Genomic DNA, 26295 nt, shown 5'->3' on the forward strand with positions numbered 1-26295 from the left:
ATATTGAATCTGTTAATACACCAGAGAGCAGACCTTGTTGAGTATTCACAATAATTCCCTTTGAGGTCGAGTAGATGGGGTGATTTGAGCCCACGGCCACTGTTAATGGAGCAGAAGAGCATTGCTTTTATTCTCCTTTTGAAGGAAACAAAAGGAATCAGTTCCAAGTTTTAACCAGCAGCTTTGTTTGAAGAACACAGCAGAAGCAAGAGACACCACTGTCTCTTTGATAGGGGGAGCGTGTTGTGATCAATGGCAGCAGCTATGACATGCAGCCTGTGAGTGAGTCCTGCCTGAGCTTTGCTGCAGATCTGATGCACGACGGGAGGTTGTTTTGCCACCCGGGGGCAGCCATCCTTAAAACTTGATCTCCCATAATCTTCAAAGCAAACAAGCCTTCAAGTGTTACTGGGAGTTGCAACGCTTGAGTAAGCAGTCGGCAGGCTAACATGTGGGACCACAACGAAGGCCAACACACTTCTCAGTAAGCACAGCAGGGAGCGACGGTGTCAACAACACGGAGGAGGAGGGTCTCTTTGGGGCTTGCTGATGTCTTTTTTAGAGGATCATCGGTTGAGAAAGTTTTTTAATATTACGGAGGTTTCTTTCTAACAAACAGATGGCTACTGTCTAACTGGCCTGCCTCAGATCAGTTTGAGTTACAAAAGTTTTTATTGCAGCTCATCCAGAACGCTGCTGCTGGAGTTTTAACCTGGACTAAGGCTACCTTTACACGGAAACGATCTGAAACCAAAACGCAAAAGTGGAGTTTCGTTTTCACTTTTAAATCTGCATTTAGACAAGCGTTTTAGGGTGAAAATCTGAGTGCGTACGGAAACGCAAAAGTGTGTGACGTTTCATATTTATCGATGCAGTAAACACGCCAGATGGGCTAGGTGGCAACACTACCAAGACCAAGTCTTTCTACTTTCTATGTGAAGCGAAACGCAGTTTTGTGACAGTGGAGCGTTTTCAAGAATTCCACTCTGGAGGGCGGTTTCACTTTTTTGCGTTTTCATGCCCCCAAAACGCCGTTACCATCTAAATGATATAGTGCATCCGCAAAAAGGTTTTGCGTTTTTAACCCGTTTTCGTTTCCGTGTAAAGAGATCTGAACACATCACACCAGTTTTAAAATCTATACACTGGCTTCCAGTCAGTCACAGAATAGATTTTAAAAGCCTGCTGATGGTTTACAAATCCCAGAATGGTTTAGGCCCATATATGTTCAGAGAATATAAACCTAGCAGAGCTCTTAGATCCAAGGACTCAGGTTAGCTGGTCCAGTCCAGAGTCCAGACTAAACATGGAGAAGCAGCATTTAGCTGTTATGCTGCAAACAAGTGGAACAAACTGCCAGTGGAGATTAAACTTTCACCAAATGGAGACATTTTTAAATCCAGGTTAAAGACATTTCTGTTCTCATGTGTCTATGCATGAAATCTGCACGGTATCTTTTAATTTATCTAGACTTGCTTTTTTTTTTTTTTTTTAAATTCATTTGAATTGTTTTATTTGTTTCTCTTTATATTCTTTTATTTATTTTTAATGCTTCTTTCACTCCCTGCTGCAATGCTTTTATTTTATGTAAAGCACTTTGAATTGTTTTGTACATGAAATGTGCTATACAAATAAATTTGATTTGATTTGATTTTAGATTTTAACAATGTAAGACTAGAAATGCAAATGACTCCAGTTGTAGCTCTTTCAAGCACAGCTCAGTATGACCTGTTGGACTGATTTGACTCAAATGAGTCAAACGCATGCCTGCATGGATGCACTGTTGGTTGTGTAATAAAACATTAATTGACGCCTTTCAGCAGTTTACAACGGTTTTTCCCAAACTTCTGTTTAAACCAAAAGAAACACCTTTGTGACTGAATATTTCTGAATATTCTGACTTATTGACTCAACATCTCTAATTCATGAATCTTGCTTTGTAGTCCTGCAGCCCTGTGGTTAGCACAGACTCAATCTATGAAATTGCACAGCAAACACGGAGCAAAGTTGACTTAATTTTTTTTTTCTTATTTTGACAGTCTAATGAATGAATGATACACGGATTTACAGCAAATGGTAATAAAATAAGTATATGTGCTAATAATCCGAAAAATTTTCATTTTCGTGGTTTAGTCAAATTTGATCAGATCATGATGAAAGGGTGCAATTACAAATTTTATCAGCAGAATTACCACTTTGGGTCATGTTCAAGCTAGTTGAAATTAAAGGAAAATAAGATTTTTTGTGTCATCTGCCCACCTCCAAGTTGCATTTGGGTCCTCCATTACTGCCCATCCTGGCAAACTGGATTTGGATATTAAAAAAGGAACAAGCAAAAGGTACAGCAGAGCAAAAAGACAAACAACAAAAACAGAACACACAAGAACCAGAACAGTAACAAGGAAGTGCATTTAATGGAGGTAATCACTAACAATGTGGCAATCAGAAGCTGAACTCAAATGTGAAACAGGAATGCACAAAGGAAAGACATTTCAGGATAAAGCAGGAATCCAAACTCATTCAAACTGAACACAGAACAAGAGCTTACAAAAACAGTTAAGAAAGCAAATCTGAGAAGGAGGAGGTAAAGACAAGTGGTGTTCTCTGAGGCTTTTCATTAATCAAACTGAGGAACTGATAAAGGGAAACAACAGACAATCCACTTGGAAACCATGTAAAGGCAACGTGTAAAGAAACCAACATGAAATGAAAACCTGGGGTAGATATACTGAGGGAGCAAATTACAAACGAACAGCAGGTGAGACAATGAGTAATGGAAGTCAGGTGTAACACAGGAAGTAAGTTCAACAACATACACATGGATGTCATTGAATCCTACACAATGATCCTTTGAGGACAAAGTAGTTATTTGCTTTTTTGTAATATGCTTAAAATGCCTCATCCTCTCTCTTTGAGGTGCCCCCCCCATAGTGTTTCAACTGCTGAGTCAGTGTTGCAACAAGCTAATGTGGAATTATCTCTGAATTACCACTAATTCACAAAAGCTTTTATAATGCGACGAAGACGGCGGTTTGATTTTAGGAGTTTGGACACTGAGAAAGCTGCACTTCATGATGGTTAAAACCTCAATGACAGATTCATTTTTTTCCGTCTGGGATTTCCCTCTTATGCAGAGCAGACTTTTACTATTTAATATCACTCAGCATTAGGTATTGAATTACTTTGTCAAAGAAAGTCCAAACTAGACGTGCATCATTTCTATCTCTCCAAATCATTGTTTGTTCATTTCTGTTTAACCACGTCTATTAATATTTGCCAGGTGCTCTTTCCTTCAGTGCAATTACCTCATTTGATATTATTTCTGCAACTGTTTAAGCATCAGGATGATGTAGAACGCAGTTGTAACAAAATGAAGCATGGATCTGAGCTCACGCCAAAGTATTTGGCTTTACTTCGCTGTTCCATCAGATTCCAAATGTTTTGAGCTGAAAAATATGTTGAAATCCACAAAGATGGCAGCTCTGTTCTCTCTCTGCTCTACACCTATGAACCCCTCTGACATCAACACCAACTCTGCCTCCAATCAACCAGAAATGATTTACTGATGAGGCATGCTTCACGCCAACAGGTTTCCTCAGATTAACAGTATTATGATGTTATGATATTAGATGCTTTCCCACTCTGTAAGGTTACGCACTTTTGTAATAAAAATAGCAGAAACATCTATTTTGTCAAATTATAGTAAATAAATCGTACTTTTACCCCCAACTTGAGGTTTTTTTTAAAAGCATATCTGATTGTTCAGCTGCTAAAATCCAGATGAGAGAAGAAAAAAAATATGAGAAGTTTATTATGCTTGCTTGTCTAAATTCCCCATTTAATCAGAGTAATGAGCCTAATGAGTAGCAGCCCCTGGTTTTGTTAGTCAGGTTACATACAGTCTGCAGTACTTTGCAAAAGTCCTGATCCACCCCTTAATTCTATTCGATCACAAATATATGTTGGGAGCAAGAATGTACAGAACAGTGTTAAAGTCTTGAGCCTACACTCATTTTATATGTATTTGCAGGAGAAACAAATGCAAATGGGTGCAGCTTTCGTGCCTTCAGATAGGAGCTTTTTTAATGTTTGAATGATTCATGGCTCAGAGTTAAGTGGCTTAACAAAGAAAAAACACATTCCTCTGAAAATGGTCAGGTACAAGGACTGAAAATGAGTACAAAAAACAGCCAATGTCCAAACAAGAACTGAAAGGCCTTCAGAAAGCCTGGAGAACTATTGCTCAAGACCACTTTAAAAGAAAGTCTGGCTGCTTGGAAAGAAACGGAAAGAAATGAGGGCTGGATCAGGACTTTGGACAGTATCATATATGTGGATCTGTACAAACCGAACAGAAGAACCATTCAAAGAAGGGTCAAGATGTTCTTGTATATTTTTGAATGGTGACTGATTCCTTTCGTTCGCAGACTCTCTTGAGCCCACCTACCAGCAGCTTCAGAAGATGAAGCTGGACAAGAGTCCATTCGTGGTCGTGTCCGTCATCGGTCAGGAGCTGCTGACCCATGGTTTCCATGGAGCGTCGGCCGTAGTTCTGGAGGCGGGGCTGAAGATCGGCACGTGCTCGCTAAAGCTGCGTGGATCCGTCTTCTCTGCCCTGAGCTCTGCTTACTGGTCTCTTGGCAACGTGGAGAAGAGTATGGCTCACATGCAGCAGGACCTGGAGGTTACGAAGACCTTAGGTGTGAAAAATGAGCAGGTGAAAGGGTGAAAGTGTGGGGAAAGACAGCTGCCGTGAATAACACACTATGTGTCCTCCACAGGTGACCAATCAGGCGAATGCCGTGCTCATGGGAACCTCGGCTCTGCCTTCTTCTCCAAAAGCAATTACAGAGAAGCATTGGCCAATCACAGGAACCAGCTAGTGCTGGCCATGAAGCTCAAGGACAGAGAGGTATGTTTGCATGCTTACGCAAATTAGTTTCCTCATGGATACTCATAATGTTGCACATGTTGTATAAATCTGTAGCCAATGTTTGGGCTCGATTATGTTCTGTTTTTGTTGAAAATTAGAGGTTACATTCTGAATTTGGAGCACAATACAGAAAACAGCATTAAAGTAAGTGTTACAGAGGGTAAATGCAGGTTATGTTTCAACAGGAATCAGACATTACCAGTACTGCTATTTGAGTATGAAGGCTTTTTCATCAGAAACACATAACATATTCAGTCAAAAAACGGAAAATGTAAGAAAGTGAAAATGTTTTAAAATGATTGGAATCTTATTTTTTCCCATTTAAGATAAATAATTGGTTATTATACTTGTTTCTTGTCATTTGGAGCTGACTTATCTAGTCATTGTGCTTGCTGCACAACAGTTTTGATGGACTACCTGCATTAGATGAAGCCCAATAGTAGTTATTTAATGCAGATAATTAACAGGAGCCAAGACACCTGCTTCCAAGGTGTGTTAGTTGGAGAGACAAAATCCATTTTTTCAATCAAACAGCAGAGATTTTATGGACAATGTCCTGAGCATTTTTGTCTGTCATTACTCAATGTGAGTAGTTCATGCTCAGTCACAGATGTGCTAACTAACTATTCTGCTGAGATCCAAAAAAAACCTACAAGCTTCAGCTTTGCTGAAAGTACATTGCTTCCATGCATGTGGTCTTCAAAATGAAAATAACGTGCTTAATTCTTATCTGACTCGAAAATTTAGCCCATCATTAGTGTTGAATATCATGCTAGTTACAATGTGAAGTTAAATTTAATTACTGATTAACTACACCGACTTAACAGCCACAATTTTGAGGGCACTCAAATGCACTAATTTGAACTAATGATTATTTTGTATTTCAGCCTCTCTGAGTTCCTCCAAATTTTGCACCATCGGGTTGCATGATAATCTATAAATAGGCTAATTAAACCAGACACCCAAAGACATAAACAATTAGTCCACTTCTGCAGGCTGGCCACATGGAATGACTCATACATGGTCATAAACATTGTTTAACTTATAAGTAGCTGTTGCTTTTAAGAGGGTGGTATTTTTTACCTAGAGGTGATTGGAAACACTGTGAGGTGCATGTGCATCTTACATCAGGCAGTGACACACAACCAATTAGTGGGGCCACATTTTATCCACAGTTGTTTTTCACTCATGTTCTTCATCGCAAGAGATTCTCCATTTGAGTCTCGTTCTCAAAAGTTGAAATACTCCAAAATGGCACTTTTTAAAAAAAGAACACATAAGGCAAGTCATGAATTATTACTGTATTAGTGTTGATATCAAAACCATATGTATCTGGAAGAGTTTTATATATCAATAAGAGAGTGAAAGAAACATACATGTCAGCAGCAACTGTTGGCAATTACCAATCTTCCCAGGAGTGGACGTTCCAGCAGGGTCACCCCAAGGTCAAAAACCTAAGATCATCTCAGACTCTCTGGCCCTCCGTTAGCATGTTAAATGTTAAAGTTCATGACAGCACAGTTAGAAAAAGACTGAACAAGTATGGCTTGTTTGGAAGGGTTGCAGGAGAAAGCCTCTTCTCTCTAAAAAGAACATGGCAGCACAGCTTAGGTTTGCAAAGCTGCATCTGAACAAACCACAAGACTTCTGCAACAATGTCCTTTGGACAGACCAGACCAAAGTGGAGATGTTTGCTCATAATGTAGAGCAGCACGTTTGGAGAAAACCAAACACAGCATATCAGCACAAACACCTCATACCAACTGTCAAGCACGGTGGTGGAGGGCTGATGATCTGGGCTTGTTCTGCAGCCACAGGACCTGGACACCTTGCAGTCATTGACTCCACCATGAACTCCTCTGTATACCATGGTGGGCCAAGATTTGAATTAGTAATGTGAGTTAGTAATAACGCTATACTGAATGCACTGTCTGCACAAGTCCTGCTTGTTTACTTTTAAACCAGGTTAAACCATCTTTTTGTTAAGCTTCACGTGAACCTGTCTGACCTGTGACTTGTACCAACGGGTCCAGCAGATATGGTTTGACCCGCTCACTATTCAATCATTAAACATGAATGGTCTATACATCACATGGTCAGCACACAGACTCACTCATTTCACATTCATCTGACAGTGCTGCTTTCTGAAGTGACAGAAGAGTTTGTCTCATGAGTTGGCCTGAAACTGAGCCGATGGCATCTGTTTTTCATAATCTGTTCACACTGAACAAGGAGCACAGAGAGATTGATTTGATCTTCATTCACTGTCTTGTAAACTGACATGATATCTTCATGCTGTCTGGGCTGTTAAAGTATATATGATGCAACAGTGACAGCTGATTGTAACTAGTCCAGAATGCCAAGATTACGTTGTAGCCACAACCCAAGTGAAAATAAAGAATAAACTTGAGTTTCGCCTGTTTGGATCGTTTCAGTCCTCTCCCTGAACTGCTCTGACACTCCTTCAGGTTTTCTGGAGAGCACTTTCTTGCCTCTGGCCACGTTTAACTCGCTGGCGTTCCTCTGAAACACTTTGGACAGTTGGGAAAACTCAAGTTAATTAGATCGCTGCTACAGATTACAGTTTGGCCCTTTTAAATCTCAAAGCACAAAGTGAAGCTGTCAGCTGGTTTGTGTGTGTGTTTACCGTCATTTAACTACTTCCGTATGTTTGTGAGTGTGCGTGCGCATGTACGTGCTCTTAGTGTGTGAGGTGCTTCTTTAAGTTTGCCAGTACGTGATGCAGTGCAACACTGCGTCATGGCAGATCCAATTACGTCTCCTGGGGCTGAATATTTCATTTCATCCTAGGATTGTGTGCCTGTGGTGTGTTTTGTGAAACATGAAATATGTTTTCTGTGAGAAATATAAACAATGTGTGCTGATCAATAATGATTGATGTTGGCTAGTCTTCGATTTTCATAGCTGTGCCTAAGTCTTGGTTTGTAAACAGACATCTGCGTCTGGCGATTATACCCGAATACAGATGTGCTGTCAGACAGAGTTTTACCCTTATGTCATTCTTTAACTCACTTTGCTTTCACAGTAGAAATGGAACGTAAATACTCCAATCTTAATATCAACTGATATGTTAGATTATTTGGAAATTCAATTAGGATACAGCTTACAGATGATTGTAAATCTTTCAGCACCCTTCACCACAAAACATAATAAGACGCGCTTTCCTGTTCATTTTTTTGACTGAGTACGACACTAATAGCAGCTGCAAGTACAATTATTAGAAATATTTGTTGTGTTAATCGCTGTCATTGAAAGGCTGATACATATCGGTATCATACCCAAGTCTGAGCATACATGGGACACTTTTGTCCCTATATCATTTTTAAAAGCTGAGGGTGCTAACAAACCGAACTGATGACTGATGATGTCACTAGTAAAGGTAAAAAGAGATCAGCGGGATGTGATGTGGTAAACTTGACACAACAGATTGTTTGTGATACAGCAGTTTGGGAAGTCCTCCGTCGAAACGGATTAGATAAAGACGGGAACTTTGGATGAAGCATCAGCTCAAGCATCCAATCAGATTAACACAGACAAATAAATACAAAATCTATATTTTCAAAGCAGTTTTATTTGTAAAGCGCCAAATGATTCAATGATACAGTCCTATTCAAGCCAATTGTAATACAATCAGAATAAATCAAATCAAAAAGTTGCATAACTAAGGAAATCAACAGATTTTTTTTAAAGCTTCTCTTCAATCAATCCCCTAACCTGAGGCGGATACTTAAAATGTACTTTATACAATTAAAGCGATACTCCGGAGTAGATTCAACCTGGGGTCATTTGAACCGTGATATCCAGCCAAGTAGCCCACCCGCAGTTTTTTTCGATATTGGCTGAACATCAGCTGAGTTACTGAGTTATCCCGAATAGCTTCGTACAAGGGTTAATGGACCCTGGCAGTATCTCCAAAATTACCACACTAAAATCACATGCCATGACACCAAACTTCTACAGTAATACAAATATGGTCTGTACTCACAAAACGATGCATTTGGAAGTTTGAAAATAGTCCAGGAGTTTATTATTATCAACACAAGCCTAATAGCTTCTCTGCTGCTAAAGCTGCGTCGACGTCACTTCAGGGAGCTGGGAGCTTCAAAGTAAGATGAGGGTTGATCTACTACTGTAGACAACAAAGCAAGGCTGCTCAATTTCTCCATTGATAAAATAATTTCACAACTCTACAACATAAAAATTCATAAAAAACATGTAGAATATAGCATATACTTTGTTGTTCAGCCAATATCGAAAAAACTGCGGGTGGGCTACTTGGCTGGATATCACGGTTCAAATGACCCCAGGGTGAATCTACTCCGGAGTATCGCTTTAATATAAAAATGCATGTTGGTACGGTAAGACATCTGGTATCTGGGTCCACATAAAAAAAAAAGCCCCCAATTAGTGAACAAAAATAAATATCAGTGTTAAAAATATCAATAGATGATGATCATTTGTACATTGGTCATTAACAAAATCAAAATAAAGATGCTGAAAACTACTGACATGATTCCATATGGACTCTAAAAGTAACTACATTTTTTTATGCCTGTTATTTATAAGCCTAATTTGGTTCAAATAAAGTGAAACATGTCAGCTTGCTGTTGGGGTGACGGATGTTCTGCATGCTGCGTGTTTGTTAAGGTGATATCTCTCAAATACCATCCAGGACGGCCTCACTAGCTGTTGGGGGGGTAAAAGGCCACCGTGACCTCGAGTTTTGACTTCAAACACAGAATTCTAATTAATTTCATCTTCAGATTGAACAGATGTTGACTTAGGTGACATTATGGGAAGATTTTCTGGGATTTTCTGCATATTAACATCAAAGTTTTCACATATATAGTCGTGTAGAGAAAGTGTAGAGTGGACAGTCCTCTTATTAAACATTAATTATTGAGTAATTTACATGTAAAAATCATATTGTGTATGTCAATTATCAGGCCTTGTTCAGCTGTTTATCTGCCTTTTCAAGTTAAGCATGTTTATTTTTATATTTGATAACGAATGCGCCAAAAAAGTAAGAAACCCACAGAACAGACGAAGTTAAAGATGAATTGGACAGACAAACACGCCATTATTGATATTTTCACATTTTCTGTAGCTCTTGCAATGATAGCATTAGAAAGTACCACCCACTGCACTGTGCTATAATCTCTTGTTTTGATAAATGGAAAATCTATTTCTTGATATTGTTGTTGCAGTTTCTGAACTGACTGGACAATTGATCTAATTATTGTAGTAATAAGAATAAAGTAAATGTTTCCACACAACACAGCTTTACAATCAAACACACAACCTCTTAAAAATGAAACCGTGATTTCATCCTGGATTCAGAGCCCAATCGTACAGCTGTCAGAAAGATGAATGACAGTTTGACAGTGCGGTGTGTTTGGATGTGTTTTTATTAGGGCTGGGCACGTTAACTCGTTATTATCGCGTTAACTCGGTAATTATTTAACGCCGATATTGATGACGTCCAGTCCTAACTTCCTGTTAAGCCGACTGGCTGCTGTACGCTTCAGCCTTTTCGAATCTCTTTGTCACGTTGCATGTTTTAGCTTACCAACAAAGCTTTGTAAATGTTTCAGTTAGGGCTGGGCGAGTTAACTCGTTATTATCGCGTTAACTCGTTATTATCGCGTTAACTCGTTAATTATTTAACGCCGATAAATATTTTATCGCTCATTAACGCATGTTTTATTATTTATTTTATTATTGTAAAAGTCTGTTGCTCACAGGCTTTTATTTTGTAAAAGTCTGTTGCTGTCTGCTGCGGAACCGGAAAAGAAAGTAATCGGCGGATCCACCAAACATGGAGAAGGGTACGGAACTTTTACTCGGCCATTTTCATTTTAAAGTTCTTCCAGACGGCGGGGTCGACAGAACCAAAGTCATCTGTAAACACTGCCAAGTTGAATTGTCTTCTCACCGTAGTAGTTCCAGTCTAAAATATCACTTAAAGGCAAAACACACAACTGATAGCAGCAAGTCATTCAAGGAAACAGACAGTGGAGCGAGGCTTCTACATAAAAACTACAGAAAGATGCTGATGTTAAAAGTGTGTTTGCACAACAAATGTTATGGCACTTTCATTCATATGGCAGCACATTTAAAATAAAACTAAATGCTAAAAGCTATACACTACTTTTGGATTCATTTTTGGATTTTGCGTACAAATGCGATTAATCGTGATTAATCAGGGAAATCATGCGATTAATTAGATTCAAAATTTGAATTGTTGCCCAGCCCCAGTTTTTATCTCTAATTGTTTGTGCCTTTTTGTTCTGACACCAGGTTAAAGCATCAGACAAACTACCATGAATTCATCTGGTGGTGTCGTGAATTTTGAGCTCGGAAACCAAACACCGTTTTTTTCTCTGTCTGAGCAAGTGTGTCTTCTTCATGTGTTTTTGGAGCGGCGAATGCACCATAGACTCCGTCTCCTGTCGATTATTGAGCTCCGCCTCCACAGGTGTGCAGCCTGAGGCGGCTCAAACGCGGTCATCAACAGAGATCCATATCTCCCGCTGTGTGTTTGCTTTGCTTGTGGTGCGCATGTTTATCTGTGCAGCTGATGAGTGTTTCAGGACAGCGTGCATCCAAACAAAGGCACAGCCTATAGAGAGCTGATATTTAACCTGCAGGGGTGGAAAAGGAAAATAGGTAACAGCTTTACAGTATAATTGAGTCCAGTGCATCAGTCAGCTGAAAAAAATGAATAGGCAGAAATGATTTGAGTAATTCTCTTTAGTCAAGTGAAAACATTCAGTTGTCTTTGTTAGCTGCAGTATCCAGGACTTCTCTATTTGACATCATATAAACAGAATATTTTTGGGTTGCTTATAAAAGAAGGCATGTGAATATGTTCTGTCCTATTCGTAATGACGTGCATTTCAAACATTAAAATACACGATGATAACCTCGTAGAATGTGCCAAATTGTGGTCTGCACCCTGATGTTTGTAGGCGGTGCTGAAACAATGAACATCAAGCTCAGTGTCTAACCTCAGACATCGCTTCTCACATCCGAATGTATCCAAAGATTTCATCACTCAGAGGCAGACCAACAGGAGCTAGATTATGTCAGGCTTAAATCAAGAAAACTAATCTCTGCTTCTATCCCATGGTGAGAGGAAAAACAGTTTTTTCTGGGTGATTGAGCTTCTCTTTTCCAAACCTCCTGCATCTCTCGTGGCTGGTTTATCAGGCACAGCAGCACACAGAGGATGCAGTGCCAGCGCCAATATTTCTTCGTCCCTGCTCATTTCTCTTCCTCTCTTTTTCATGCATTAGATTCAGACCCCCATCTTTGTCTCCCCACCTGTTTGCTGAAGGTTTTTCCCTTCAAAGCTCTCCTCTTTGCAACATAACAAACACATTCAGAGTAATGACAGGCTGGATATTGAGATTTTATTGATTTTTCTCTGTCAGTCTCTCTTTTTCAAATATATAAAGACAGAGATAAAGATTGAAATATACAGCGCAGCAGCTAAGAGTCCCAGACACAACATGATTGGATTTTTTTGTGTATTTTCTGGTGCAAGGGAAAATTTGTGTCCTTGAGGGAAATCACACACTTGTCCGACCAGTTGACTGTACACATGGAGGCCTCATCGCCGTTTATTAAATCTCTCCTTCTCCCTGCCTCGAACTCTGGCGGAGACGTGACAAGTGGATTTTATGTGTTTGCACTCATCGCTTTGCTGGGAATTGGGATTTCTGTGGATGTGTGCTGTCGTCTTTCCACAAACACACAGACACGCTTATGAACGCAAATCAACAGAAATGAAAAGAGCAGGGTGTCCAGATGTCAATTAGAAGTGGTAAATTCCACTAAAGGTCACTTTGGCTATTTTCAGGGACAGGTTTTAATGCTCATTAAGGCTTCAATTTACAAGAATGTGGATGTGGTTTATCTCTCCACTGGCTGTTTGAATGAAGGATGTGACACTGTAACACTGACTTTCACTGTTTTTATACTCATTTAGTTGATAAGATGTCATAAAATATGTTGAAAATTAATTCAAACAAGTCATTTTGTCATGTAAAAGCAACACAAAGCAGCCGATCTTTAGGTTGTTTGGCATTTCTGTTTGAAAAATGTGTTGAAGGATTTTCAAACTTAGTTTTGTGAATTGACTCATCTGTTAATTAATCAACTGATCAAAGTAGCTCCTCGTCTTAGAACAGAGATCTGTAGGTTTTGGAGCCAAGTTACAAAGGTAATATTATGAAAATACACAAAAGATTTCCTTTAAAATGTATCAACTGTTGCACTATACTTTCTATTGATCTAATTTGCCCTGTCTCCAAACAGATTAGATTAGATTAGACTAGATAAAACGTTATTGACCCCTTTGCGAGGTTACTGTTACTGTTGTAGCACAAATTTAGATTCCTACAGTACCATTACAGAAAAATTCAAAAAAGAATAGTAAACAAAATTATACATGCAAAGATAGATAATAATAATAAAATAAAGAAGAGTTGTACAGTCTGGGGGACAAAGGAGTAACTGAGTCTATTGGTCCTGCACTTGGGGAGGAGCAGTGTGTCCCCGAACAGGCTCCTCTGTCCGCTGAAGACGGTGTGCAGAGGGTGGCTGGCATAGTCTATAAAGTCCAGTAGTTTGTCCATAGTCCTCTTCTCTGCCACCGCCTCCAGAGAGTCCAGCTTCAGGCCGACCCCACTCAGTGGGGTTACATGGCACTGAAAGGATCAGATTATTGGCTAAATTACAATAAGACTGAGTTATGAAGTTCATGTAGACGCCTTAATCTGACAAGAAATTGGATCAAATCGAGTTACTCACGATCGGATTAAGACCCCGAGATAACTCGGTTGAAAGTCAAAATAAACGTGTTTGTAGACGGTGAAGCACGTGGTGAATTAGACTTAGCGTTCTGCGCATGCTCCAGATTTTTTCCCGGGGTCGGGAACTGGAAGTCGGAAGAGACGATATTACTGTTGTTGTCGCCGTCAGAAAGAAACACACCGCGATGGAGAATGCTCCGTTGTGCATCGCGTTTGTGCAACAAGCAGCTCATCACAAACGAAATGTAGAGGGACGTAGCTTCATCTTGCTCTTCATTCGCCATTTTCTCGAATGCCATAGTTTGGTGTTGAAGTGGCTCTATTAGCAATAGTTGAAATGGGTACAGCGCCACCTATCGCACCGGAGTATGACATGCTTTGTGCCTCTGATCCGATTCATTCACCGCTATATATCCAAGGATAATTACCCTTGCTCAACTCATTCTTATTGTAATTTAGCCAATTATCTGATCCTTTCAGTGCTATGTGACCCCACTGAGTGTCATCCCGCCTGATCAGTTTGTCCAGCCTGGATGTGTCCTTGGATATCCTGCCCCCCCAGCACACCACAATGTAACACACTGAATGCACACCTTTGAATCCTGTGACTCACATAAAGACAGAATGGACGTTGGATATAAAGCATAACTAAGTCATTAATAATTCATAGCTCCTTCTCCATTCTCACACCTTTCTGTAAACATCTCTTTACAGTCCCTGACTTCTTCTCTGTCTGTGTGTCCCTCATCGTTTGCTTGGAAATGTCAGATTTATATTTTAGGTTTTGAGTCTTTGTTGCTGCTCGTGCTCAGACGGCCTCTAACGTGATTACAGTCTCTGTGATTGCATCAAAGAGATTGTTCTTACGGCGAGTCTTTACCTCGGGACAGAGTTTATTGATAATTACATCACACCGTGTGTTCACAGATCTGCCCTGAGTTAGGGCTCAACAGATTGGAGTCATTATCACCGGTGCCAAAGACACAACGCTGTTGGGGCCGAGCGGTGGAGGTGTTGATTCAGGCTGCCCAGCCGACATATTGTCTAAATGTTTCTGTAATTAACTGCTGCAGCATTTTTCTCTAAAAACTCAAAAGATGGATTATCTTCTCAAATTCTGCAATTAATTAATCAACAAAAAACCCTATGCCTGTTAATCATACCACTCGTAATAAATGATGAAGCTCAGTCACTGTGTTGGTGGAAAGAAAAAAATAATCTGTGATGCAAACTGCTCAAGAAGCAGGTACATCAACAACAATTACCTCTGACATACAAAAACTGGAACAAAATAGAACTAATTATTTGTTTAAGGAGCCAATATTATGCTATAGGAGTCCAAAATAATACCTGCAAGCTTTAATGGAACACATGTTTTGTCTCTTGTTGTTCATTAATGCAGCACTTCTTCTCACTTTTTGTCTGATGTCTTCATTTTATCTCCTTCCTCATTAAAACTTTCAAATGTTTAACACAATTAGTGCATTCCCTCATCTTTACAGTGTAACCGAGAAACAAATGCGATTAGACAGTTAGCCTCGACATACCCGTGCCACTGAGAGCTGACAATTCAGATGACATTATTGAGGAAATACCTGAGTTGTTACATATTTCCACTTGTTTGCTATTCAAGTTCAAAAACATGATTCACTTCAATCTCAATTGTTTTGTGATCATTTCGCTGCACAGGAACTTCTCCATGATGGATAGTCTATGTAGAGAAGAAAGTCATATTTATTATGTCACACTTAAATCAAACATGTACAATTTATGAACAGATGTCATACATTTGCTCAATAGCAAAATGTAGTGCGAATTTCAGTAGCACTTAACATTACAGCATGGTAAGAAGATAAGCAAGGTGATACCCAAACTGATAACCAGGTAATAGTCTGGTAAAAACAATGAGAATGTCATGGTTACAACAGACTGTAACTGAAATTATAGGGTTATATGGCACCTGAGACGAAGAGCAGTAATGGTGAAAATACTTTATAGATCACATCAAGGGATATATATGGGACATAAGGGATGAATTCTAGCACTATAATATGATAATTATCAGTTTTGACCTCTTTAATGCCATATTTAAGGCAAGTTGATTTTAATCTAAAAGCCTATGGAAACCTCATCCTATTTCCCTTATTATTATTATGTTATTACCACATTCATTTCATCATATTTGTCATGGTCTATGAGTTTACCCCCTTGTGTACTTCCTGTGCACACCTGGTCTTCAGTTCTGATCGCCACACCTGAACCTCATTTGTTCTCGCCTCCCTCAGTTTATATTCCTCCTGGTTTATCCCAGTCCTCGTCAGATCCTCGCCGTTACTTTCCTCAAGGTTTTCCCAATAGTGCTGTTCATTGTGTGTAGCTTTCACAATTTGGTTAGTTTTGTATGTTTTTGTATGTCATATTTTTTCGTTTTTGGTTTCCTTTATAAACTCCAAGTTAGATCACCTTCTGCCTGCTGTTCCACATTTGGGTCCTCAGCTTTCCACACTCCGATTGTAACAATATTACGTTCCACCTGTATCACCATTTTAGTTGGTTACCATATTATTACAATATTAAAATACTACTATCAAATAGTTTTACCATGTTGTCATCTTTAAATTTGTTTCCCAATTATTGTGTAGGGTTTCAGGCCCCCTATTAACCTGCAACTTCAGTTCCAGTCTGTCATTACCACGATGTGCTCAGATGTTTCATTTTACTAGACACGTCTTCAGAGTTCCATTTGTTTGGGGTTGGATTTCCTTGAAATTATGTTTGTTGTGTATGTGTGATTTCAGGCTGCCTCCGACGCCCTCAGCAGTCTGGGCCATGTGTACACCGCCATCGGCGACTACCCCAACGCACTGGCCAGCCATAAACAGTGTGTGTTGTTGGCCCGACAGACCCAGTGCCAGCTCTCTGAAGCCCGCCAACTGGGCAACATGGGCGCTGTTTACACGGCACTGGGAGACTTCACCAATGCTGTGCAATGCCATGAGCAGCACCTGGACATTGCAAAGGTAATAACTATTTAGTACATTGTGACGCTGTTTTTCTTTTGGCTTTTGATAGGTTTCAAAGCTCAAGCTTAAAGGAGACAGTGGTTTATTTTGAGTCATTGTCATGGCACCACAAATGCTCAAGAGAGCACCTGGCATGTGTTAATCTGATCCTAAAACCTCAAACAAAGCGCAGTTTCCACCTGTTGGAGTAATATTTGCTAAAAGCTGCAGTGGCCAGTTGTCCTTGAAAAGTACTCAGTATTTGTTAAGTCTGACTTCATATCTGTAACCTGTTTTCAAGAGATAAACACAAGGTTTTATGTTTGAGTGCAAGATATATGGCAGGAAAGTCACATATTAGAAGAGGCACCAAAACATAGGATTTTATTGCCTTATCCTAACATGCCAACTGAGCATTTTTTGGTTGAAACGACATCTGAAACACATGTATTGATATTCTGATCATTATCGGTGCAATAATACGTTATTCATCCTTAATAGGGAAATTATATTACTTCCGTATAGAATATTATTGATGATATCCTTTTGTTAAAAGATTGATCAATTAAAAAAAGAAAAAAAATGAGCTTTCAGTGTAGCAGAGAGAAGTGTTGGTAAAATCTGGATAGTCCCCGCAAAAAGCACGATACTGCCCTCCTAATATTTCTGCCGAGCCCCCATCAGGGTTTCAAGCTCATCCACTTGCCTGCCAGTGATCCCACACCCTCCATGATCATCATGGGAAGAAACCTCCTGCTCCCTTCCCTCCATCCCAGGCGCCCCCTCCCCAACCCGTCTGTACCATGGGTCTCACTCCAGACATCGTATTGCTTGTACTTCCTATAAACACTTCCTCTTTTATTCTGAGGTTATTGTGAGTTTCCCAACAAACATAACGGCTCTTCACAAAACTGTTTGTTAGCTTCTGTAAATATCTGATCTACAATGATGAAGCAGCTCCTTCAAATATCACATAACAACCCCAATAAAAACAAAAACCTGCCATTTATCACATTAAGCCACAATTAGAGGACTTTTGTCTGTTTGTCTTTTGGACTGCAGCCAACGTCTCACTCTGAGTAGATTTAGTTCTCAACAAACAAGACGACCATCTGTTAAATGTTGAACTGGTGTCAGGATAAAAGTTACTAAAGAAACTTTACAATGTTTCTGTTGCCATCTCTCTGGTATGTGTGACTCCGTCTCCATAGCTGTAAAAAGAAAACCTGTTCTCTCATTTTGTTTTAAGATTCTGAGTCATTTACAGGAAATAATTAACCAAACATCAAAATCAGTTTTAATGCCTTAATATCAGTCGTTTTTTGTTGTTAAAATACTTTCAGTCATGTGTTGAAGCTCAGTAATATAATTCATTTTTGAATAATGGTAAATGGGTGATGTCTTTGGCAGACTTTGGAGAACAGGCGAGAGGAGGCGCGGGCGTACAGCAACCTGGGCAGTGCCTACCACTCTCAACGGGACTTTGACAAAGCCATATCGTACCATACGAGAGTGCTGGAGTTGGCACAGGAGCTGGCAGACAGACCAATCGAGATGAGGGCATATGCAGGTCTTGGACACGCTGCCCGATGCATGCAGGTCAGTTTAAAACCATTTAAAGACACCCCTTTAACAGGACATTTTCATTGAGGAATCAACATGTGGTGAATATGTGGTCATTTTTTAAATTTTTCTATTGATTCTCAGGATTTGGAGCGGGCACGTCAGTACCATGAAAACCAGCTGGACATTGCTAAGGAGCTGCTGGACAGAGCGGCACAAGGCCGAGCGTCCTCTAACCTGGGTAGGTTTCACTGAGGGTCATGGAGGGGTTAGTTGGCCGGTACTGTGAACCAGGTTGGCTGAATCACCTCACAGCTTGTGCCTGATTTGGTTTACTCCAGGTGCTCTGGTTTCCTCCAACAGTCCAAAGACCTGCGTGCTAGATTAACTCATGAAGAGCTAAAGCAACGTCTGAAAACAGGAAGTAGTTAGCCCGATGTTGTATCAGGTGTCAGTGGGTTTCCTAAGTGCTTGAATAGAATGTAAATGTAAATGTACTTTATTTATACAGCCCTTTACAGACAATCCTTACGATGTACCAAAGTGCTTTACAGCAGGTAATAAATAAAGAGAAGAATAAGTTAAAAAAAAATTTTAAAAATAAAAGAACAGTGAAAGCAATAAAATCCAAAAAAAATCGAATAAGATAAAATAAGATAAAACTGAAGAGAACTGAGAGAAGACTGGGAGACGCCGACATAAAGTGCATTGCAATAGTCTAACCTTGAACTTATTAGGGCATGGATGGCTTTCTCAAGGTCATGACGAAGGCAACTGAGCTAGTTTTCCAGGTTTTTGAAGATCTTTTACCTCTCATCTGAAAGGCTTCTTCAGTTCTCAGAGACCGGTTGGGAGTTTCAGACTTGTGAAACTTTTCTTTCTTCACTTTGTGAGGACATACCCAAGAAAAGCTTCTAAGCCTGAGTCATTGTTGATTCATATGAGCATAAGAATGTAAGGAAACACAACCTAGTTCTGCATTAGTAGTTACAGCCTTCTAGATACCAGACTGCATAACGGTGTACTGGACAAAACTGTGTCTCAGTGTGTCAAACATCCAGGGTATTTCAAATACGGTAGAAGATTTTGAAGAGATGTTGTGCATACCACAACATTTATACTATGATACCATATATCAGTGATAGTCACTATTTTTTTCACAAGAGCCACATTGGCAGAGCAAAATCAAGGGCAGAGCCACTTTTACGACAACATACTAAAGTCCCCTTTTGCAAATATGCATTTCTACATATAAAACATCCCACAAAAAAGAAACAACACAGCCAATACATTTTCAATTCAGACCACAGTTACCCTAATACTGGGATGAGTGGAAGCTAACATGCATGTCCTTGACTTTCTTCATGTTGTATTTGTAGTTTGTTGTTGTAATCATAGTGAGACATTCAAGATGAGCATGGTTTTTGTGCTGGTTTTTGCCCTTTTTTAATTAATAACCGATTCATTGTGCCTGCATCTCGCGCTGGCTAAAGGAACTCTGCGGTCAAGTGTGACGGTGGTTTAAGCGGGCTGCGTTGCCAGGTTTAACAATGCCCCCTTTAGGAAACACCATTAAGCCTTAATTAATACTTAATAAAAATACTTAATACTACAAAAAACGCAAACTTAATAAAAATACTTAATACTACAAAAACGCAAACTTAATAAAAATACTTAATACTGTGCAGTATTCGCTGTGTGTTATTTGAAAAAATGTATTGTTATTGTTACTACAATGCAAGTGTGAGCCACCAATTAAAGCTTGAGGAGCGCATGTGGCTCGCGAGCCGCGCAATGAGTATCTCTGCTATATATGATATAAGAAGTATTTATTAGAGCTGGTACTACACCTTGTAGTTGTTTGTCATCTACCAAGGAAATTCTCAGCTGCGTGAAGAAAATGATTAACAATGGTAAGATGAAAACAGACAAAGACATTTATCTGTTATAAACTAGCAAAGCCCGACATTGTAAGCCTTGTGCTTCCAGCTCGATCCAACCTAAAGTTTGTACCAAACCAAAAAAACAACCAGAACAAAGGTGACCGGGAATGTTAGAAGGGCAAGACAACCAGTAGCTCACCTACAAGTCCATTAGTGTAGCAGCTTTAGCCCGGTGTGGTTTGCTTGCAGTCCAACACTGAAGCTAATGCCCTGTGGAGAAAAAGAAGAATGACAGTTTAAAGTTTTGTGTTTCAACTAAACAAGTGAAAAAATAAACCTTTTAATTAAGCCAGTAAACAGGCTAAATTAAAGGTTCACATTCAGTTGAGTCCATGAGCAAAGCTCCCAGTGTGCTGTATTGTTGGAAGGTTTCGATTAAATGTGTCACAACATGACTGTGAACAGCCACATTAAAACCACTGAAAGGTGATGTGAATGACTCTGAGAATTTGGTTTTAATGGCACATGTTCAGGGATGGGATTTACAGACCATTTTTTAAAAGAGTGTTGAAAGCAGGAAAAATGTGCAAGCTTGAGGATGTGAGAACTTTTACGAGAGTCCCATCATGACAGGCAGAAGGCTGAGTCATAGCATCTCCAGAACAGGAGGTCTTGTGGGGTTTTCCTGGTATGCAGTGGTTTTACGAGTGGTCCGAGGAGGGATTGAACCGGGCAGCCACGGCTCACTGATGTGCCCGAGCAGTGAACGCTGTCTTCTGTGGTCCAGCTTCTGGAGCACAAATTCCAAGGTGGACCCAAAGATGTGAGAACACAGCGTGCATCACAGTTTGTTGTGTATGACGCTGGGTGGCTGCAGACTGGTCAGAGAGCCAACCATAAGAACAACAGAACTGGACCACAAAGACACCGAAGAAGCCACGGATTGATGAGTCGTGTTCTCAGCACATGTGGGTACGACATTATCCTTTGAAAGCCACGGCAACAGGACGTGGCGTAGAAAGAAGCTGGCAGAGGGAGTCTGATGTTCTGGCAAATGTTCTGCTTGGAAAATTCATGTAGATGACACTTTGCCACCAATCTAAACATTGTTGCAGACCACACACACGCCTTCCTGGCAGCTGCACTCCTGTGTGACAGCGGCCTCTTTCAGCAGAATAATGTGCTCTGCCAGACCACAGAATGTGATCAGTGACGGTTTGAGGAGCATGACAATAAATTTGAGGGGTTGATTCGGTCTTTTTACTCCCCGGATTTCATTCAATCGAGCAACCACGGGTTATGCTGAGTGACATATTAACTCGCAATGAGTTGACATGTTCCTCTCAGTTTTCAGAATGAAGATTTTGTCCAACCCACTTTCTTCACTACATGTTTTCTGGCTCCTAAAGCCCAGATGAGAAAGAACAGACCCGATAAAAGTGTTGATAAAGTCATCAAAGTTGGCCGTAATTATTAACATGAGCTCAGAGAAAAAGCTTACATTTCAGGAGAGAGTGAATGCAGATGTTTTTATGCCCTGGACTTTGGCAGTCCACACAGCCTACAGAGTGTGGGAGGGTTGTACTGTAGAAAGCATTCAGCCTCATCTACAAGTTTATTTTTTTTGTTAGACATAACTAAAGATATGCACGGTGGTGTGGTGCTTAGCACCGTTGCCCTCAGAGGATTCCAGGTTCACCTCCCAGCTGGGGCCTTTCTGTGTGGAGTGTGCATGTTCTCCCCGTGTATGTGTGGGTTCTCTCCGGGTACTCCGGCTTCCTCCCACCGTCCAAAAACATGCATGTTAGGTTAATTGGTGTCTCTAAAATTGTCCTTAGGAGTGAGTGTGAGTGTGTGTGTGGTTGTTTGTCTGGTTTGTCTCTGAGTGTCCCTGTGATGGACTGGCGACCTGTCCAGGGTGTACCCCGCCTCTCGCCCAATGACAGCTGGGATAGGCCCCCGCCCCCCCCCCGCGACCCGACCGACGGATTAAGCGAGTATAGAAAATGGATGGATGGATAACTAAAGATAAATCTTTGTGACATTTTGTTCAGGAATGATGTATAATACTAATACTCAAGGTCTTTTATGAAAAATATGATATGAAAAAGTTATTTTTCCAGTAAAACCTTATAGAAGTTTTTCTTTTCTGGTAAGTTGATGCAGTGGCACCTGATGGTCCTAAAGACTATGAAGCACAGAAGGGTGAAGCCAAAGCTTAGGGAGGTCAGTGAGCACTGGAGACATTTTTTTTTTTAATCAAACCTGTAGCTCGCAGCTTGTGTTGACTTATAGGGAAATATCCAAACATGCTGAGACAAAATGATAAGACTTACTTGGCTATCAATATCTATAAAAGAGAGTTTTCATTGTCTGCTGATTGACTTTCACTGTACAAGAGGACTTTTACCAGAACTGTGAGAACAGGCCGTCTCTGACTGCCTTCATCCACCAAATTATTTCATATTATCAAGCACATTCAAAGTAACTGCATCCTGTCAACCACACTGACGTTCGCTGAAAGCAGAGATGATGAGAGCAGCGCTAACACCCAGAAATCTACTCAGATACCCAAAGAATGTTGGGCGATGCTCCAGATATTTGATATTTGTCACCTCTGCAGCCAGTCGTGTTTAGATAGCACGAAAGAATGCGCACGGTTTGCAAAGCAGTGCTTCAAAACCTGGGACAAGAGGCCAGTTCTGATCACAAAAACCTTTTCCAGCTTCATGTGTAATGTAAACTTAGCTCTGTGGGTGTTACCATTTATTTAGCCTGTTTTTAGTGTTCATCTATAGAGGAGTAACTCTCACAGATACACACAGTTAGAATCTGTGATTTTTTTTTTAGGAAGCACTGCTTCATCTGCTTAAGTTGACGAGCTGCCTCTGAACTGCTTTAATATGTACTGTATTATAGGAAGTGTAGAGTGCTCATTATATTCACACATTTAACAAACACCGTTGCAGGTGTTGATGCAGGAAGTTCATAGTACTTTGGATCTTTAGATGATGTGGTATTAAAAAGAAAATAACTCAACTTGAACCCAGCAGAGACCCACATTAGAGAAGACAAACGTGTTCTAATAACACAGCTAGTTATCATTTTACTTTGTAATTAGAACCAATTCCAATTCATACATTTTTTATACGCACATCACTTCCTTCCTTGCTGAATTTGTATTTTTCCAGAACTAAACTTTTTAAACTTGAGGCAACATTCCTTTATAGTAAAAACAAAGTGCATTGCTGTGCTATTTTTCCATAAGACGAGTAAATGCTAATAGATGCAGAGGTCTGTCCTGCACCTGATGGAAAGCTCTGACATGGTTTACATGCAGGAGCCTCTACCATCTCGTTGAACTGTTCCCGTGTTAACACTGACCCACTCTGTCACTGCTGTCGCCAGCAGGGCTCACACTGCCTGGGCTATTGTCCTGTGCCTGGACAACTCAATCTGCATCGATCTGCCACATTAGATACACAGATAAAGCACTTTTGATCAATTTACGAGTCTAAATAAGCTGCGGTAGTCTTGTAAAGGCTGTAGATCCAACTACCCGGACAGCTCATTTGCTAAATTCAGTGATGAGAAGCTCCAAATCAACCCTTCTGGCTTTTGAAGTCCTATCACATGACTGCAGCAGTGCCTCTCTGGACAATCAACACTCATGTTTTATTAAGCAGGTTTTGGTTTCTGCGGCCACGGTGATATCCGAGAGGCAGTGAACCCGACTCCACCGCTGAGTGGACAAGTCGCCACTGTGTGGGACTGCTTTCTGCAGACCTTTCAGCGCTGACTCCGACAGGGAAGACACTTCCAGACATGAAGATTAAATCTATCAATGAACCTAATCTACCTTGAAGAGTTTTTGGGGGGGGATTTAGTCTTTTGGCTTTTCTGTTCGGTATATAAAAAATCCAAAGTAGCAGGGCTTAAAGAGAATTATTTTTGGTTGATACGTACATATACTTCTAGACATAAGATGTCTAAATGTTGTGATCTGAAGATTTGTTTTTGTTTTTTTTCCTTATTTAATGGTTTGCCTATCTATGTATCTACTCATCTCATTATCAGCAGCAGTATTTAGACTCATCTTCCTCTTCCTCTCTCTGCCAGATCCCCGTTGTTGGTTCAGTCTTCTTTAAAACGTATCTGTTTTACTCTGCCTGAGCAAGCTTTTTCCTGTGCTGCTGGTATCTTGTCAGTAGGGGGTGAGAGGCAGACTGATCAGACTCCTCACTGATGCCTTTAACTGCAGGAGACGATCTAAACATCTTCCAGTCCCTCTGCACTCACTCCTCTATAGATTTAAATTGTCTGACATCACACGGCGTCTGTGCTGTTTTTTTCAGCTTCTCCTCTCTTGGAGCCAGTTTGCCAGGCTGCTGTAATCACCAAAAATTCGTATTATTTGCTGCCTGAAGTAAGCGAAAGGAAAGCATGCTCACATCAGAGGTTGAGAAGATGCTTTGAACTAACAGGCTTTAGCGAAGTTGCTGACTCTCTCCTGACAGACGAGCTTCAGTCTGTGGTTCAGATCAATGATTCAGGTCATCATTTATGGATGATTATAGTTCTTTGGATGCTGACTTGACAACCCTTTATTCTCCTGTCCTCCCTTCTTGTTTCCTTCTTTCCTTTTGTTTCCTCCTCTCATCGCCTTTTTGTTCCTTTTTTTTTCTCCTTCCCTGTTCTCCTTCTTCTTTCTTTCCTCTCTCTGACCTCTTTTCTTTTCCTATAAAGAAAAGAAGCAGAGCCATTGCCAACCTAAATTTGACCATATCACACGTCACAGTATTTTGCAAAGCAGCACTCTCTCAAGTCCAAAAATATCTCAACTAGGTCATTGTCTAGCTGTCCAGAGGAACTCCTTAGCGATGTGTGATGGCACCGTTTAAATCTTAATCACTACTTTTCTTGCAGCAACACAGCACATCTGCATCATGGGCCTCTTTCTTACCTGTCATTTAGCCATTTTCTACTCAGTGGGACCACAAATCCTTTTAAATTTGTCTTCTTTCCCACCGTTACTACTTGAAATAATGATTCACTTCACATAAGAATAGGTTAGTGCTTATAACCTTATATTTCTTGTGTTTCTGGGCAGAAAGGAGATGATTTGCAAGTCTATCTTACTCCCAACATCTATCTTACCCCACCCCCCCATAATTTGGAGACTCTCTTCCTCCCATAAATGTTGTTTGTTCATCCAGGGAATTCTGATCTATAGTTACATTTAATTTGAAGACCACGCAGCTTCTAGTGGGAGGAACAGGATGTGAGGTGTTAAAGTGGCATTCATTAACATGATCTTTGAATAGTAGAAATAATGTGTTTTAGTTTTTATTTTAGTTCTTTTGCCTGATCATGGTGATGAAGTGAAAAAAGCTTTTTAGTGAGTTGGTGTTGCGTTATTGCCTCATTGATCATGGTCTCGACTTTGCATCCCTTGGTTTGTTGCTGCTCGTAATCTCGCCATCCTCCACCCCATTTGCCTTCATAAGAGAACTTTGTGGCTTAATTGAATCCTCCTGCTGGTTGTAGGGGCCCCTAGTTTAATAAGTAGATTTAGTACATGTAAGGATATGGACAAACAACCTATAAAGTCTTTTAGATTTGAGGAAAAGTTGTCATTTGTACGGAATGTACAGGAGCAGAGACTGGCCAGTATTAATAGATGTGATTACAGCAATCAGAAGTTGCTTTAGTCTTACTTTTTACTTGACAGCCTTGTTTTGAGTTGAGCTTCCGTGGCAGCTTGACATGGCCTTTTAACTGGACCACCATCCTGGTCCCAGCTGACAGGCACGTGAGAGAAGTTGTAACGCTGTGGACTGTGTGAGAAAATGTTTAAGACATGGAAATGCTTTAAGTGAGTTGACACGTAGTCTTAATGGGCCGATTTTCAGTCCCAGTTTATGACAAAAGAAACAGAAAAATATGTGAATGAGAGTAACTTTATTGGGAATTGAGCTGGATCAATAAACACTTACACTTTACTGTTTTTACGAAAAGATATTTTAAACAAAGGAACTTTGAAGCATGAACAGAAAGCTTCGACCTATTTGAGT

At 40.2% G+C, this 26295-nt stretch overlaps 1 protein-coding gene across 4 annotated transcripts in view; it reads left to right on the forward strand.

Annotated features, from left to right (window-relative positions):
- The window catches only part of ttc28 (tetratricopeptide repeat domain 28), a 184179-nt gene that overhangs the window by 97656 nt on the left and 60228 nt on the right, over positions 1–26295 (forward strand). For all 4 annotated transcript variants that reach the window (XM_075455513.1, XM_075455515.1, XM_075455514.1 and 1 more), the window contains exons 4-8: positions 4428–4700; positions 4782–4912; positions 16572–16793; positions 18186–18374; positions 18483–18579. In XM_075455513.1, the coding sequence (XP_075311628.1) occupies positions 4428–4700; positions 4782–4912; positions 16572–16793; positions 18186–18374; positions 18483–18579 (912 nt within the window). The remainder of the gene's footprint in view (positions 1–4427; positions 4701–4781; positions 4913–16571; positions 16794–18185; positions 18375–18482; positions 18580–26295) is intronic.

The sequence above is a fragment of the Odontesthes bonariensis genome, chromosome 22, assembly GCF_027942865.1.
Source record: "Odontesthes bonariensis isolate fOdoBon6 chromosome 22, fOdoBon6.hap1, whole genome shotgun sequence".
Lineage (NCBI taxonomy): Eukaryota > Metazoa > Chordata > Actinopteri > Atheriniformes > Atherinopsidae > Odontesthes > Odontesthes bonariensis.